At 41.1% G+C, this 14,437-nt stretch overlaps 1 protein-coding gene across 1 annotated transcript in view; it reads right to left on the bottom strand.

Annotated features, from left to right (window-relative positions):
- The window catches only part of LOC145398453 (trans-1,2-dihydrobenzene-1,2-diol dehydrogenase-like), a 100,633-nt gene that overhangs the window by 50,139 nt on the left and 36,057 nt on the right, over positions 1-14,437 (bottom strand). Inside the window, exon 3 of the mRNA XM_080271336.1 lies at positions 970-1,097. Coding sequence (XP_080127462.1) covers positions 970-1,097 — 128 coding nt within the window. The remainder of the gene's footprint in view (positions 1-969; positions 1,098-14,437) is intronic.

The following is a 14,437-nucleotide window of genomic DNA, read 5'->3' as shown; positions in this document are numbered from 1 at the left end:
TATCCATATATTTCCACCAATTCTCTCCTCATGACTATAGTACTTTAGCAAACGCTTCAGGTCTAGTGACCTTAAACTTCATTATTTCTCATCTTTCACTGGCAGGTGGTGGCGACAATCATCCACTCATATGATTACAGTGCTGCCTACTTCTTCCTGAGGTGACTTTGCAATGAATGACAAGCTTAATAGTTTCCTGTAACACGGGAAACCGATTACAGCGCGGAGTGGCAACCATATGACCAACTAAAGGTTGATGTGCAGCCTACTATGGTGTCCCGTGATCTGGGTGAGCGACGCAAATGCGACATCAGTCAGTCCACAAACCAAACCTTCACGCTTCTCTCCACTCCATGCTATCGCGAGGCGCCGCCCACTGCAAGGGAATATCGGTTCATTGCACGGGATGGCCCTGCAGGGACCACTGCTTGCCTGCGGTTGATGGTTCTGCTTGGCCAGACAAACCAGGTTTGCACTACAGCTACTACTACTACTGTTATATCTTTCATGAACCCTGGTATATTTTTTATTTTTTTATACTGTCCTCTATGAGGACTCTAGACTCAACACACATTCCTTTGTAATACCATTTCCACTGATCTTACTCTTGATTTTTCATTTTCATTCGACATCTAAGTCTCACACTCATTTCTTTAGTGTTTATCATACTTCACATTCGTTGCGCATATCGCAGGTCCATAACAACAAACAGCTGGTCAGAAAGATAGTCAAGTTTTTAATGACGGTGTTGCTTGGTGGCTATTTTTTTTTTTTTTTTTTTTCATTGTTAGACACATTGGAAAAGAAATCTGTTAGACACTCTGTCCATAAGCAGTTCCACTGATCAAATATAGGCTTAGTTGAGTCTACCGGATTTTGTAGTCCAATATTGGACTCCAGTGCTGAATAAGGAATGGGCACTTGCAAACCAAACGAGTTGTATAGGAGACGATAGTTAGCCCTACTCACGTGACTTTTGGAAGGTGCATAACATCCCTGCCGAAGTTGGCCAAGACGTGCCGTACTTCCCCGATCTCTCCAGCCTTGATCCTGCGCTGTACCTCTTTATAAGCGGGGCAAAAGCGTGACCAAGCCGCCTGCAGGGAAAGAAATAGAGTGATGCCGAAGTTATTAGCAATCTTCGGAACAGGTTTAGAAATTTCAGTGTGGTCTTTTCTAAGTTTTCTTGAGAAATTACTGGCTGATTTCTTTTGAAACCACTTTTGTCTTCCCACACACAGTAGTGGCAGCTTGCAATTAATTGAATTCTCCTGGTAAAAAAAAAATCACAAATAGCAAATACTTTCAAAAAACAACGTGAAAATAGGAAATACTTTCAAAAAACAACGTGCCGTAACCCAGATTTTGCTTCGCAGGGAGGGCAAAGAGATGAAAATCTTTCGATGTCTGTTGTTCTCTCCGACAAGGAGAGTATGTTTTCGCCCCTGTTTGTTTTCTCCGACGAGGAGAGTATCTTTTCATCCCTGCTTGTTTGTTTGCTTGTTGCCTGTTAGCAGGTTCACTCAAAAACTAAGAGGGAGATTTGGACCAAATTTGGTGGGTAGATAAACCATGTCCCTGGAACAATCGATTACCTTTGCAGGCCGATCCGGATCATATTACGGATTCTGAATCCGGAAAACATTCTTTGTGAAACCCTAATCAGTGATGGGAAAATCTAACCCAATTTGAAGAGTGGTTTGAAAATTACGTTGCCGATGTCGGAAAGATGTGCTCCACAGAGTCCCCTTCTAGTTTGATTGTTTGTTGTTTGTCTATTAGCAGGGTTACTCAAAATCTAAAACAGAGATTTGGACCAAATTAAGTGGGTAGATAGCCCATGCCTCAGGGAACAATCGATTAATTTTGGGGACCAAACCGGATCGTATTACAGATTATGATCCGGAAAACACTTTTTGCGAAACCTTAATCAATGAGAAACCTAATCCATTATGAAGAGTAGTTTAGAAATTATATACACTGCCCTTGTTGGAGAGATCCACTTCACTGATTGCCCCTCTAGTTCTTTCTGGAGCAACAGAGCTTAGTTGCGGGATGGAAATTATCCTGTGCTGCCTGACTTTTTTGCAAGGGCATGGGCAGAAGAGAGCAGAAACTTCCCACCTCTCTTTGTTGTATCAACAGATCTTGAATATTTACCATATATCAAGGCCAGCGATAACTCACTGAAATACAGAACACCTAGCAGCATCCCAACGATGCATGACTGTTCTTTTTGGCTTCATACTGTTCGAACGACGTAAACTGGAGGGTGTTAATCCTTTCAGTATATTGACCTGCTTTTTTAATATTATGTTCTATATCATATCGTGCAAATTGGAAGGGCCTCATGAAAGATTCCATTAATTCCTTCAGCTCTAAAGTACTTTCTCAAATTGAATAGAATAGTTTGACAACAGCAGGAATGCGTTTTAAAAATGTTTTCGGATTGAGGGAATTATCCATATCTTTCAGAATGATGAGTTTTATGCTTCACTAATCATACATTGCTCTTCATTATACACATTATATAACTGTAGTCCAGTACAGTCGTGGTCATAAATAATCACCTATCTTCCAATACGCCGTGCCGCAGGCTGCCTTCTTTATGCGCGGCAAGTCACAGTAGAGTAAGAAGGGCTGAGAGGGAGGGGCCAGAGAGAGAAAGGAAGGTGGGTGGGGGGACGAGTGATGGTGCGGGGATGAAGAGAGGGAGGGGAGGGAGGGTAAGTAGGGGAGTGAGGATGAATGCGAAATGGCGGTCAAATTATTTTTCTGTTATCTTTCATTTAGGGCATGATATAAAGGAGTAAATATTAGGTAGATACAGCTACATTACACCTAGTATAGCGGCGTCAGATAACAAACTTTAGATTGGTGATGATATCAAGGGCTGGCTCGTGAGAGAAATGTACTGACGTGACAGCTCAAATATTAGTGCGGAGCCAGATGTTTGTGTTTATCCATGTATTTTGACTTCTGGATGGTTTTGACTTCCGTAATGTTTAATTGAGACGTCCTCTACCCTTACATGTAATTAATTCTGTAACTAAATATTATACGCAACTTTTGACATGGCTGTGCCCACAGTAAATATGATCATCCTCTCGGTATACACTCCCTCTGTCCTGTCACCAACATGTCAACTATTTTATGGCATCTCTTTATGAAAAGGCTATTTTAAGTAACTGTGCATAAAAAGTAAATAATTTTGATGTCTGTGCACATAGACGAGTATAATAATGATATATCTCATAAAATGTTAGAAAGAAAATGAAACAAAATCCTGCCGAAACTCCCACAATAAATCTGTGTCAATATTTACCGACATTGGTAAAGCCAAAGCAACCAGGAAAGCCTTAGCAAGTATTCCAGTGGCCTCCTGCCTCAATAACCTCTTGCAATCCTCGCGGTACCGAGGAAACAGAGTTGTTAATGGTTTGCTGGTTTCGTCTGAACAGCTCCCACTCGTCCTTGGTGTGCTGAAGGAGGCGGGCCCGTGTCCTCTCGTTCTCTGGCTTCCACAAGTTGAATGTCTGGGCCCACACAGTTTCGATGGCTGTGCACTAATGTTTGATCTGTCCCGTCAGTATGTTTCTCTTACGAGCCAGCCCCTGATATCACCACCTATTTAAAGCTTGTTATCTGACGCCGCTATACAAGATGTAATGCAGCAGCATCTACCGAACATTAACTCCTTTATGTGGTGCCCTGAAAGAAAGAAAATAGACAAATAATGTGACCACCACTTCGCATTTCATTCTCCCTCCCCTACATACCCTCCCTCCTCTCCCTCTCTCCACCCGCACACCATCATTCGTCCCCCCACCTACATTCCTTTCTCTCTCTGGCCCCTCCCTCTCAGCCCCTCTCACTCTACTGAGACTTGCCGCGCATAAAGGAGGCAGCCTGATGCACGGGGTACTGGAAGATAGGTGATTATTTATGACCACGACTGTACAATGGAACAAAAGCTCCTGAACACTGAACAAAGGCTTCGGGTAAACGGCATCGTTTTCGAGGCAAATTTCCAGACGGAGTTGAAAAAATGTGCACATTGACTACCTCAGGATATAAGAATTATCCATACTGTCACTACTGCCATCAAGGAAGTGGAATAAATTTCCATAGACTGGAAACAACTTTATCTAGCAGTCCGTATTAATTAACAGCTTCTTCCTGTTAGTCCTGCGACTTCGATGATAGTTTTGCCTCCAGATTATACTTAAAGCTGAGACCTCTTGTAATTCACAGATTCATTAGAAAGCTCTCAGAGAGCGCATACCTCCGCCAATTCCATTGCCATTAAAAAGGATGCGGATCCGGATCCAGGGATACAAGATTCGGATCCGGATCAGGAACCACCCCAAAATTTAATCAATTCTTTCTTGGTCGATGACCCACCTTTCCACAATATTTAATTGAAATTCATTGAGAACCTTTGGTGTCATTGTGCGGGATACTCCGAATCCGGATCAGGATCCGCTACAAAATTTAATCATTACTTCCTTGTCCTATGGCCCACCCTTCCATAAAATTTTATCAATATCCGTTCATAACTGTTTGAGTAACCCCGTTAACAGATTCGTGGATGTAGGATCCAGGTCCGCCCCCAAATTTAATCAATTATTTCTTGGTTCATGGTCCACCTTTCCACAAAATTTCATTGAAATTAATTGTGAACTTTTGGAGATATTGTGTGAGATAACGTCGGCAAAAAACATAACCTTGGCGGACGTAATGGAGGGTTTATTAAATTCTTCAGCTTTAAAACTCTGTCTTAAGCTGAGCAAAAGAATCTGGAATTAATAAGAATATATCTCATAACTTACATCACTGGAATCAAGGTATTTACGATATATATATAGAGAGATAGATAGCTAGATAGATATAGATAGATAGATATTTAGATAGGTAGATAGATAGATAGATATAAAACAATAATCCATTTGTCTATTGCAAGATGAATTACAACAAATCGCCTCCTCGTCGCTTTCTTTTTCCATTTGGCTGCCCTCTCTTCAACTCACACCCTTTCCCTCATATATTTCTTCACTCCGTCTCTCCATCTCATCCTTGGCCTCCTCCTCCTCATCTTCCTCTCATCTCATTCGCACACTCTTCTATCAGTCTGCAATTCTGCATTCTCTCTACATAGTCAAACAAGTGGTGCCAGGCACAACAAACTGCCCGACAGCAGATATTTTATTGCCATTAAATACTTAATCGATGCTGCCATTTAATGTCAATAAACAATTAAATTCTAAGGTAATGGTGCACATGGAATGGAACTTGTTATCGGTCAATTCACTCAAGGTCAAAGGTCATGGTGCCAAATGAAAGCCCCTATGTGACTTCCTATATATTGACAATAGTAAATATCTCTATCTTCAACCTGTTTCGATTATAGCCCCCTGAATATCCCTGACCTTGAGTCTGACCTTTGAAGGTCACTTAACATAAAAGGTCTTGGTAGGGAGTTCCTTTGTGTTGGTAATAGTTCTATATTCAACTGGCTTCAAGCTATAGCCCTCAGAATATCAGTGACCTTGATTTTGACCTTCCAAGGTCACTGGATTACCTCCAAAACTTATTCACTTCCTTTTGGGTCCAGTAACAACAAACTTTGAAAGTTTCATGTAATTTAATTCAATCGTTTTTCCGTAATATTGCACACAAACAATCAAAGAAAATGAAAGACAATACCTCGCTGGACTCCGTCCCGGGCGAGGTAATTATTTGAAAGTATTTCTCATTACGTTTCCAGTCATATCTACATCGACACCAGAAGTTTCCTTTACTTCCTCATTTTTCTGTCTGTCTCACCATGTATTCTAGCAGAGTCCACACATTAGACAGGAGATCAGAATACTCTCATGTAGCGAATTTTTTACCTCCGCGCATACTTTCATTTTGCTCAGATACACTCTTTCAGCCACTTCCTTCTCTAAACTTACATCGTTTCTCATCACACTTCCTAAGTTCATAAATACACTCACATTCTCCATTTCTTCATCATCCAGTCTTACTGTGCATACTTTCACCTCATTTCTCTCAAAGTCCTTAACTTTATACTCTTGTGTACACTCATTTTTATATTTCATTTCCTACATACACTTCTAAACTCATTCACCAAGCCTTGCAGCTCACATTCATCTTTACTTAACAATACAGAATCATTAGCAAACAACAGTAGAGGAAGTTTCTACACCCTACCCTCTCTCATCATAGACACTCCAACTTCAGCTACCCTACCTAGGGAATCTTTTAAAACTCCATCCAGATACAAAATGAACGACCACGGTGACATGATACACCCATGCTTCAGTCCATCAGTCATATGAATGAACTCACTTTATTCACTACCCATTTGCTCTGCAGCCCTAGCGCCCTCATTCATACATTTCACAACATTCAACAACATCCCACCTACACTATATATGTTAGTACCTTTCACATTCCCTGTTTATCCATTCTGCTAACTGCTTTCTCTAGTTCCATAAAGGAAGCATACGACTTCATTCCCTTCTCTAAATACTTTTCTATTAAACGTCTTAGAACGATTATCTGATCTACGCAGCCTCTTCCCACCCAAAAACTCCTCTGTTCTTCTCCAACTAAATCCTCTGTTATTATTCTTACTCTCTCGATGTCTGTTCCACCATACACTTTTAAAATTACACTGAGAAGACAAATACCTCCATGACTGCCACACAATTCTCTCTCTCTCCCCTTTTCCTTTGTGTAGGAGGAACTCTTATTCCAGAATTTCAGTTCACCGGGACCCTGGTTTCTTCCTAGGCCAATCCCCACATTTTCCATATCTATTCTACAATTAACTCTTCCTCGTACTTCAGCATTTCATCACAAGACTCCATCATTTCCTGAGGCTTTCCCAAGTTTGGCTTTCTTCATTGTTTCTCATACTTCCATTCTACTAATCTCTTAATCCCTGCTCGGCTCTCTCCTTCTCTCAGCCGTTCTCCAGCCATCTGTATTTGTGCAACCTCCGTTTTTTAACTTCAGCAATTCTTAAAAGTGTTTGATCCACCTGATAAATTTTTCGATCCACTCCACCAGCATTCTAGCAATTTTATCTTTCATTCCTTTACTGCTCCCTTTATCACCCTGTTTTACCTTCTTTATCTCCTTCCAAAACAGTTTCATAAATTACCTCTTCTTAACACTCTAATTTCTTATAAACTCCTTATACACTCTTTTCTTTCTTACACTTACTAATCTTTTCACTTCTCTCCTCATCCCTACATTTAACCCTATTTTCCGTCTCTCCAAATCATCCATTCCTCTATTTCCTATCCAACCATTATATGCTTTCTTCTCTGTCACAGCTCGTTTCACCTCATCATTCAGCCATGCTGTTCCTTGCGCCTCCTTAGGACTCGTCTTCCCCTCACATGCTGTTTCACATGCTTTATTTTTTCACTGCAAGAAAGAATGAACCAAAGGTCAAGAGCCCCCAGGAGTATTCCCTCCAAGAAAAGAACAAAAGCAAGATAACAGAGAGCCAAATTCAATATCCTTTCGTTTCGAGGTGCCTGGACACACTGCGTTTGAAATAATGGAGATTACAGGCAGTAGGAAATATAGACAGAAGGAGAGTTGACATTATGCATACATGAAGGATTGAGAGTAATGGTTAGCTCTTGCATTAGCGAGTTGGACTGAAAAGAGATGAGAGTTTTTGGCTAAATAGATGCTACGTGCCCGACGTACCGGTGGAGGAATGCAAGCAGACAGTTCAGAAGAGCAGTGACCATTGAAGTAGCGACAGGACGGAGATAAAGATGCAAAAAGTGTGGCGAAGAGACAGAGGTAGAAGGGAGCAAGTAAGTGGAGAGGAAATGACGAGACGAAGAGATTCTGACTCCAGTTTGTTGAGAAGAGCTGTATGTGGGGAGCTTCCCTACATATGAGAGTTGTACTTTACACAGGTGCAAATAAAACCAGTGAATAAAGTCAATAGCTACGGCGGCACGGAGTCGACTTAGCACACCGCATCGCTTAGAAGCAGACTTTATAAGAGCGGTAAAATGATCTTTCCAAGATGAATCCGAAGAAAATAGAACCCTGTGTATGTTTAAAAAGATTCATGATTGACGTGGATATTGTCAAAAATTAGAGGATACTCCTATGGAAAATTTTGCCTGGTTGAAAGATGTAGGAAATGAGATTTTGATGCATTACAAAGAACAAGATTAATTTTACCTCAGTCAGAGATATGAAGCAAGTCAGAGATTAAGTGTGTCATAGCCTCATCCTTTGTTTGTTCAAGTAACTGCTGAGATGGACTCTGCGGGAAGCGAATGAAAAGGTGACGGAGGTGGGGTAACAGTGTACAAGTGGATGGGGTTAGATGCATAACTTAGGCCATTGATGAATAGATCAAAGAGACTTGGTGATGCGACAGACCCCTGAAGAACACCACTATTGATAGCTCTAGAAGAAGAATGGTAGCCATCTACAAAAGCAGCTAAAGAACGACCAGAAAGGAAGCAAGAGATGAAGGCACATATAGATGGATAGAAGTCGTAAGAGGGCAGTTTGGAAACTAAATATTTATATCAGACTTGATTGAGAGCCTTTGAGATGTCAGGTGCACTGATGAAGTTTTTGTCAAAGTCCCCAAAGAAAGATGACCAGGGGTCTGAAATGTTGGTGAGAAGAGTGCTAGCTGAACGTCCTTGTCGGAACCCATACTGACGATCTGAAAAGAGGTTGTGATAGGAAAGGTGATTTGAATATTTTTTGTAAAGAACAGATTCGAAAGGTTTTGAAATACAGGATGTTAAAGCAATTGGGCGATAGTTAGAGGGCAGGGAATGTTCGCATTTCTTTGGAACAGACTGAAAGCAAATTACTAGCAAGAACGAGCGGTACTAGCTGACAGACAAAGGCAAAAGAGTTCTTCTTAGCAGGGGTAGGCCTAGTAGGCACTGAAGCACAGTTCTTGGGGACAACAGGACGGACCCCTTTAGGACCATATCCGTTGTTAGTACTGTGGCCAGTGATGGAAGAAAATACATCAACTGATGAAACTCTAATGTCAGCCATAAGGAAGTCAGAAGGGGTAAGATATGGGGGAACAGCATCAGAATCGTCGAAGGTGGAATTGGAGGAGAAAGCCTGAACGAAGAGTTCTGCTTTATCCGTAAAAGAAATAGCAACAGAGCCATTGGAATGGAAAAGAGGAGGGAAGGATGATTAGGTAAAGCTGTTAGAAAGATCTTTCGCAAGATGCCAGAAGCCGAGAGAAGAATTTGAGTTGGAGAGCTCAGAGCATTTAGTACGAATGAAATTATTTTTAACAGAGTGAAGAACAGACTTGGCACGATTCTAGGCAAAAATATGAAAGGGGAGATTTAAGGGCCGGTTTACTCCGGTACCTTTTGTTGGCCTTCTCCTTGTTGTGGATAGCAGTTGGAACAAACATGATTAAACCAAGGATTATTTACACTAGTCACGGGATATGAGAAAGGAATGTATACTGCCATGCCTGAGAGAATTGCCTCCTTAATGGGCAAGGCGTACACAGATGGCTCTCAGTCATGGAAACAAGATTATTACAGAGAAAGTCAAAGAAATACTGCCTGAGTGTCACCCAATCAGCAGCTCCAAAGTGCCACAGCCGCCAATTCTTGGGAAGGTTCACAGGCCTTACTGGAGCAATGGGACAGGTTAAGGTGTTAAGGTTGTGATCTAAGGAGCCCAAGGGAGAAAAAATTTACAGGATAAGTAGAAGTATTAGATGTATGGAAGAGGTCAAGTATTTTGGAACTCTCCAGGGCGGTCAGGGATACGGGTATGGTGTACAGGATGCTCTAAGTCATTAAGGATAAAAAAGATGTAGGCTTCTTCACCAGGGGGATCAGTGAAAATAAAGGAGAGCGAAAGGTGGTGCTGAACACTAAAATAGCTCAGAATGGACATTTCAGAGAAAGGAAAAACTGAAAGGATGTGTTCCATTTTAGAAGTTAGATTGTCGAAGAATTATTCATAGTCAGTAGAATTACGAGATAAGTAAACAGCACAAATAAATTTAGTCAGAGAAGGACAGGATAACCAAAGCCAGAGAGTAGAGAATTCTAAATACTTAAGTTCAGGAACATGAGTACAAGATATGTTGTTGCGTACATATACATAACAGCCACCTTTGGCTTTGAAATTAGTATAGAGAAAGTAGGAGGATACAGAGGATTTGCTGTCATTCACCTCAGATAGCTAAGTTTCAGTGAGGAAGAGAAGGTGTGGTTTAGAGGAGGAAAGGTGGTGTTCAAAGAGTGCATGTTAGAAAAAAGGCCGCCAATGTTGCAGAAATGACAAAAGAAGTGTCAGACTTTGATTCCAGGCATCTCGCTGGGTCGTAAATGGAGAGGGGCGGATGATGGGGAGCATTGATGTTCCCCGCCGCTGGAGACTCCGAGACTTAGTGCATAGATGTCATTATTTGTAAAATTTTGAGTAGGAAGTATGTAATGTGTATGTAGTTTGGTTTTGACCGTTAGAGAAGCTTACACTGGAAAGCAAGCTGGCCTACTCTCTGTTACTGAAATACTGATAAAGTTCAGCAAAAGGGGATGGTCAGGGGTTAGTCACAAGGACTGATCAAACAGGAGCTCCAGCTCTACCTGTCATCGGCTTTCCATCCACCTTGGGAGCATTACTCTCCTCGACTGGCGCTACAGATTTCTTCTGTGAGTATCCAACACATGCCTTCCACCTCTCCTTTCTGCTCCGAATCAAAGCTAGCCAATTGCTTCTGTACGTCTCCTTGTATTCCATCTTTTTTCCATCGTTCTGCAGCCTTTCTGCTCTCTACGCAGGAGCTGCTTCGTCTGCCTTTCACTTCCTCTGTTCATGCAACGCTTTTATACCACTATTTTGGACACTACTATGTTATGATGTGATGATCCACTCCCCCAACCTCTGTGCGCTCTCATGTCCAAACAATATCTTTTCATTTGCTCATTCACACACACACACACACACACACACACACACACACACACACACACACACACACACACACACACTTTCTTTCAAAAATCTATTATTGTCTTCCACTGACTGGCCTCACCACTCATCCTCCTTATCATTTGCCATATACACCTGTGGATCATTTTGTGCCTAAAGAGAGTATTGGTTATTGCTGTGTCACCAGAGCACTATCATTCCCATCCACTTCAGCAGGTAGGCCCCACTCACCAACCACCTCATCTTCTCTGGCATTTCCTTATTTTCCACTCATCTCTCCAGTCAAACACACTCTTACACTTCATTCGGACTTTCTAAGCACGCCTCCACTTTCATCCAAAACTCATCTTTCACTTCAGTAATTTGGTGTTTCATTGGCACATATACACAAACAACTGCCCACACTTGTATTGCCACTTTTATTCTTGCCCATACAATCCGATTTCCGACAGATTCAGAAAGAAAATGTTGCCCTAATTAAGGCTGCAAAAACTGCTTATGCCTATATTTTTGCTTCTACCTCCCTACTTCTTTTACCCCAGTGTGCCTGAGCAATTGTACTTCCAGGAGATGATATAAACAAGACTAGCCAACGGAAAATGGATAGTTATTTCAATAAATCTTTTCGTCACTTTGTGAGACAAAAGTACCCATTTTACAATGTTTATGCACTCAAAGATAATTGCTGATAATATCCTTCCTTACTTATTGTTAAGAACAGATCGTTGTCACTCAATTAGGAACAATGTTCCGTCTATCTATTGCCAGACGCCTGAATTCTCCTTTCTTCTCTTCCATGCAGCCATATACCCTCCTTTGCCCTCTTATTCCCAGCTACCCTTGCACATTCACCCATCCTATACTCCAACACTCTCTCTCTCACAACAACAACAACAACAACTACTACTGCTACTACTACTACTACTACTGCTACTACTACTACAGTAACAACTTTGTTAATAATAACAAGAAGCGGTGCCAAAGCACAGCAAACCCGTCCTCGGCAGACATTTTAGTGCTGACGAATAAAAACAACAGGATATCTAGTCAAAGATATCATATATCAAATATGGAGTAAATTGGGTGAATATTGACGGTTTTATGCCGATTTGAAATTTTAGGCATGGCCCACCCGACACTGGCCCCACCTACCGCTAACTGGGGGTGACCCGCCTGATGTAATGAGGCATGTTACAGGATGCAGATTTGAAAGATGCACTTTTCTGTTTTGGTTTCATGTCAATATGACGAATTTGAAAGCAGTTGTGGCGAAAAACGATTTTTGTTTTAATTTTTTGATTAACATTTTTCGGGCCTATATCCCGCGCCGTGGCATAATTTGGCCAAAAATTTAATCAGGTGATCAGGTCATAGCCCATCATCCCTGTAATTTTAGTCTAAATCGCACCACTAGTTTTTGCGGAAAGTTGTTAACAAACAAAGAAACAAACAAACAAACAGAGTGAAAACAATACCTGACCCCGAGCCCCTCCGGGACGCGGACGGGTGATATCAACAACAATAACAATAACAGTAACAATAAAAAATTAATATTAATAATAATAATAATAATAATAATAATAATAGTAATAATAATAAAAATAATAATAATAAGAAGAAGAAGGGGAAGAAGAAAATAATAATAATAATAATAATAATAATAATAATTATAATAATAATAATAAATAATAATAATAATAATAATAATAATATAATGACAAGAAACGGTGCCAAGCTGCAGCAAACCCGTTCCCGGCAGTCATTTTATTGTTAACGTATAAGCGTAACAGGATATCTAGTCAAAGAAGTCACATAACAAAAATGCAGTAAATCGGCTGATAATTGACGATTTTATGCCCATCTGAAAATTTAGGCCCAACCCACCTGACACTGACCCCACTACCGCTAACTGGAAGGTGACGCCCTTGCTGTAATGAGGCTTGTTAAAGGATGCAGATTTAAAGGTTGCACATTTAGGTTTTGGTTTCGTGTTCATATGACAAATTTGAAAGGCGTTATGATGAAAAACTATTGCTTTACTTTTTTTAATATACATTTTTTGGGCCTTCAGCCTGGGCCTTAGCCCAATTTGGCCCGAAATTTGAACAGGTGATTTGAAATTCATAGCCCATCATCCCCGTAATTTTCGTCGAAATCACACCAATAGTTTTTGCGTAAAGTAAACAAACAAACAAATAAACAGACAAACCGAGTGAAAACAATACCCGTCCCTGACTCCTCCGCGGCGGGGACGGGTAATAAACGTTAGTCTCTCAGTGTTCTGCATTGTAAACCTTGATGCAGGAATATAATACCCTGCCTTTAATAAGCCTGCATGTACTGGAGTATAGATATAGAGGACCCCTCGACCCTACCAAACGCCTGTGTTATTACATGCGAACGAGAGCAGCAAGCGTAGCTAAGCGATGTTTACTTTCAGATGAGAAATGAGCGGCCTAACACTTGACACGGCCCAAACACAATAGTTTTCAGAGGCTAATTACTTTTCTACTATGTAAGATAGAGAAGTGATTTTTTCAGTAGTTAGTAGATACAGTCAATAAATTTTGATTTTAGCTATATATTTAATCATGAGACCAAAGAAACCCCTGGGAATCCAAGCTTTCCAAGGGAATATACCGAGGGTTTCGGCTGACCTGCACCGCTATGAAATCAAAGTAAAATTGATTTCCGGTTGTAACACTGTGTTTTCTTGCATGAATTTTTACAATTAATAATCGGATACTATGCTCATAATTTTACATGAATGTGGTGAGTGTAGCCTATACACTGTATATACACTGTATATGGCTAGTGAGGGAGTGATCGCCCTCTACCTACACAGATCAAAAGCCCTCGGGAGCAGGGAGGTGGTTGCTTTCTCAGGCAGAGGAACTCCTTGAGAGTGAAATGGCTGGGAAGCATGCCGGCACGTGACTGGCTACAGCATAGCTGGGTCTTTCGGGTGTGGGCAATCAGGCAAGTTAGCTGCCTACTGCGACTGCAACACAATGGCGAGGTGTTCAGGAAGTTAGCCAAAGAAACCTTGATGGACTCTGAAAGAACAATAATGGCCCCCAGTCCCGTGCAGCCCTTAAATGGGCAGGGGGTGCTAAGAATCTCACGGTTGCCTCAATTACAATCTAATTCCTTTGTCAATGCAAAAAATACAATTAAAATTGGTAACTGGAATGTGAGAACGCTAAATCATGACGGCAAAATCGATGAGTTAGTGAAGGTTTTTCAAAATTACGGACTTGATATTTGTGCTCTGACAGAAACTAGATTAACTGGAGTCGATAAGTTGGATTTGGAGGATGGTATACGTTTATTGATATCTGGTCGACAGGATGGAATGCATTATCAGGGAGTAGGATTGTTGCTGGGTTGTAAAGCAAATAAGGCTTTATGTGAGTGGGATCCTATAGATGAGCGATTGCTATAC

The sequence above is a fragment of the Coenobita brevimanus genome, chromosome 5 (genome assembly GCF_032717465.1).
Source record: "Coenobita brevimanus isolate Jiangsu-jjx chromosome 5, ASM3271746v2, whole genome shotgun sequence".
NCBI lineage: Eukaryota > Metazoa > Arthropoda > Malacostraca > Decapoda > Coenobitidae > Coenobita > Coenobita brevimanus.
Note: the sequence above shows the minus strand (reverse complement) of the source record. Positions and strands in the feature narration are given on the sequence as shown.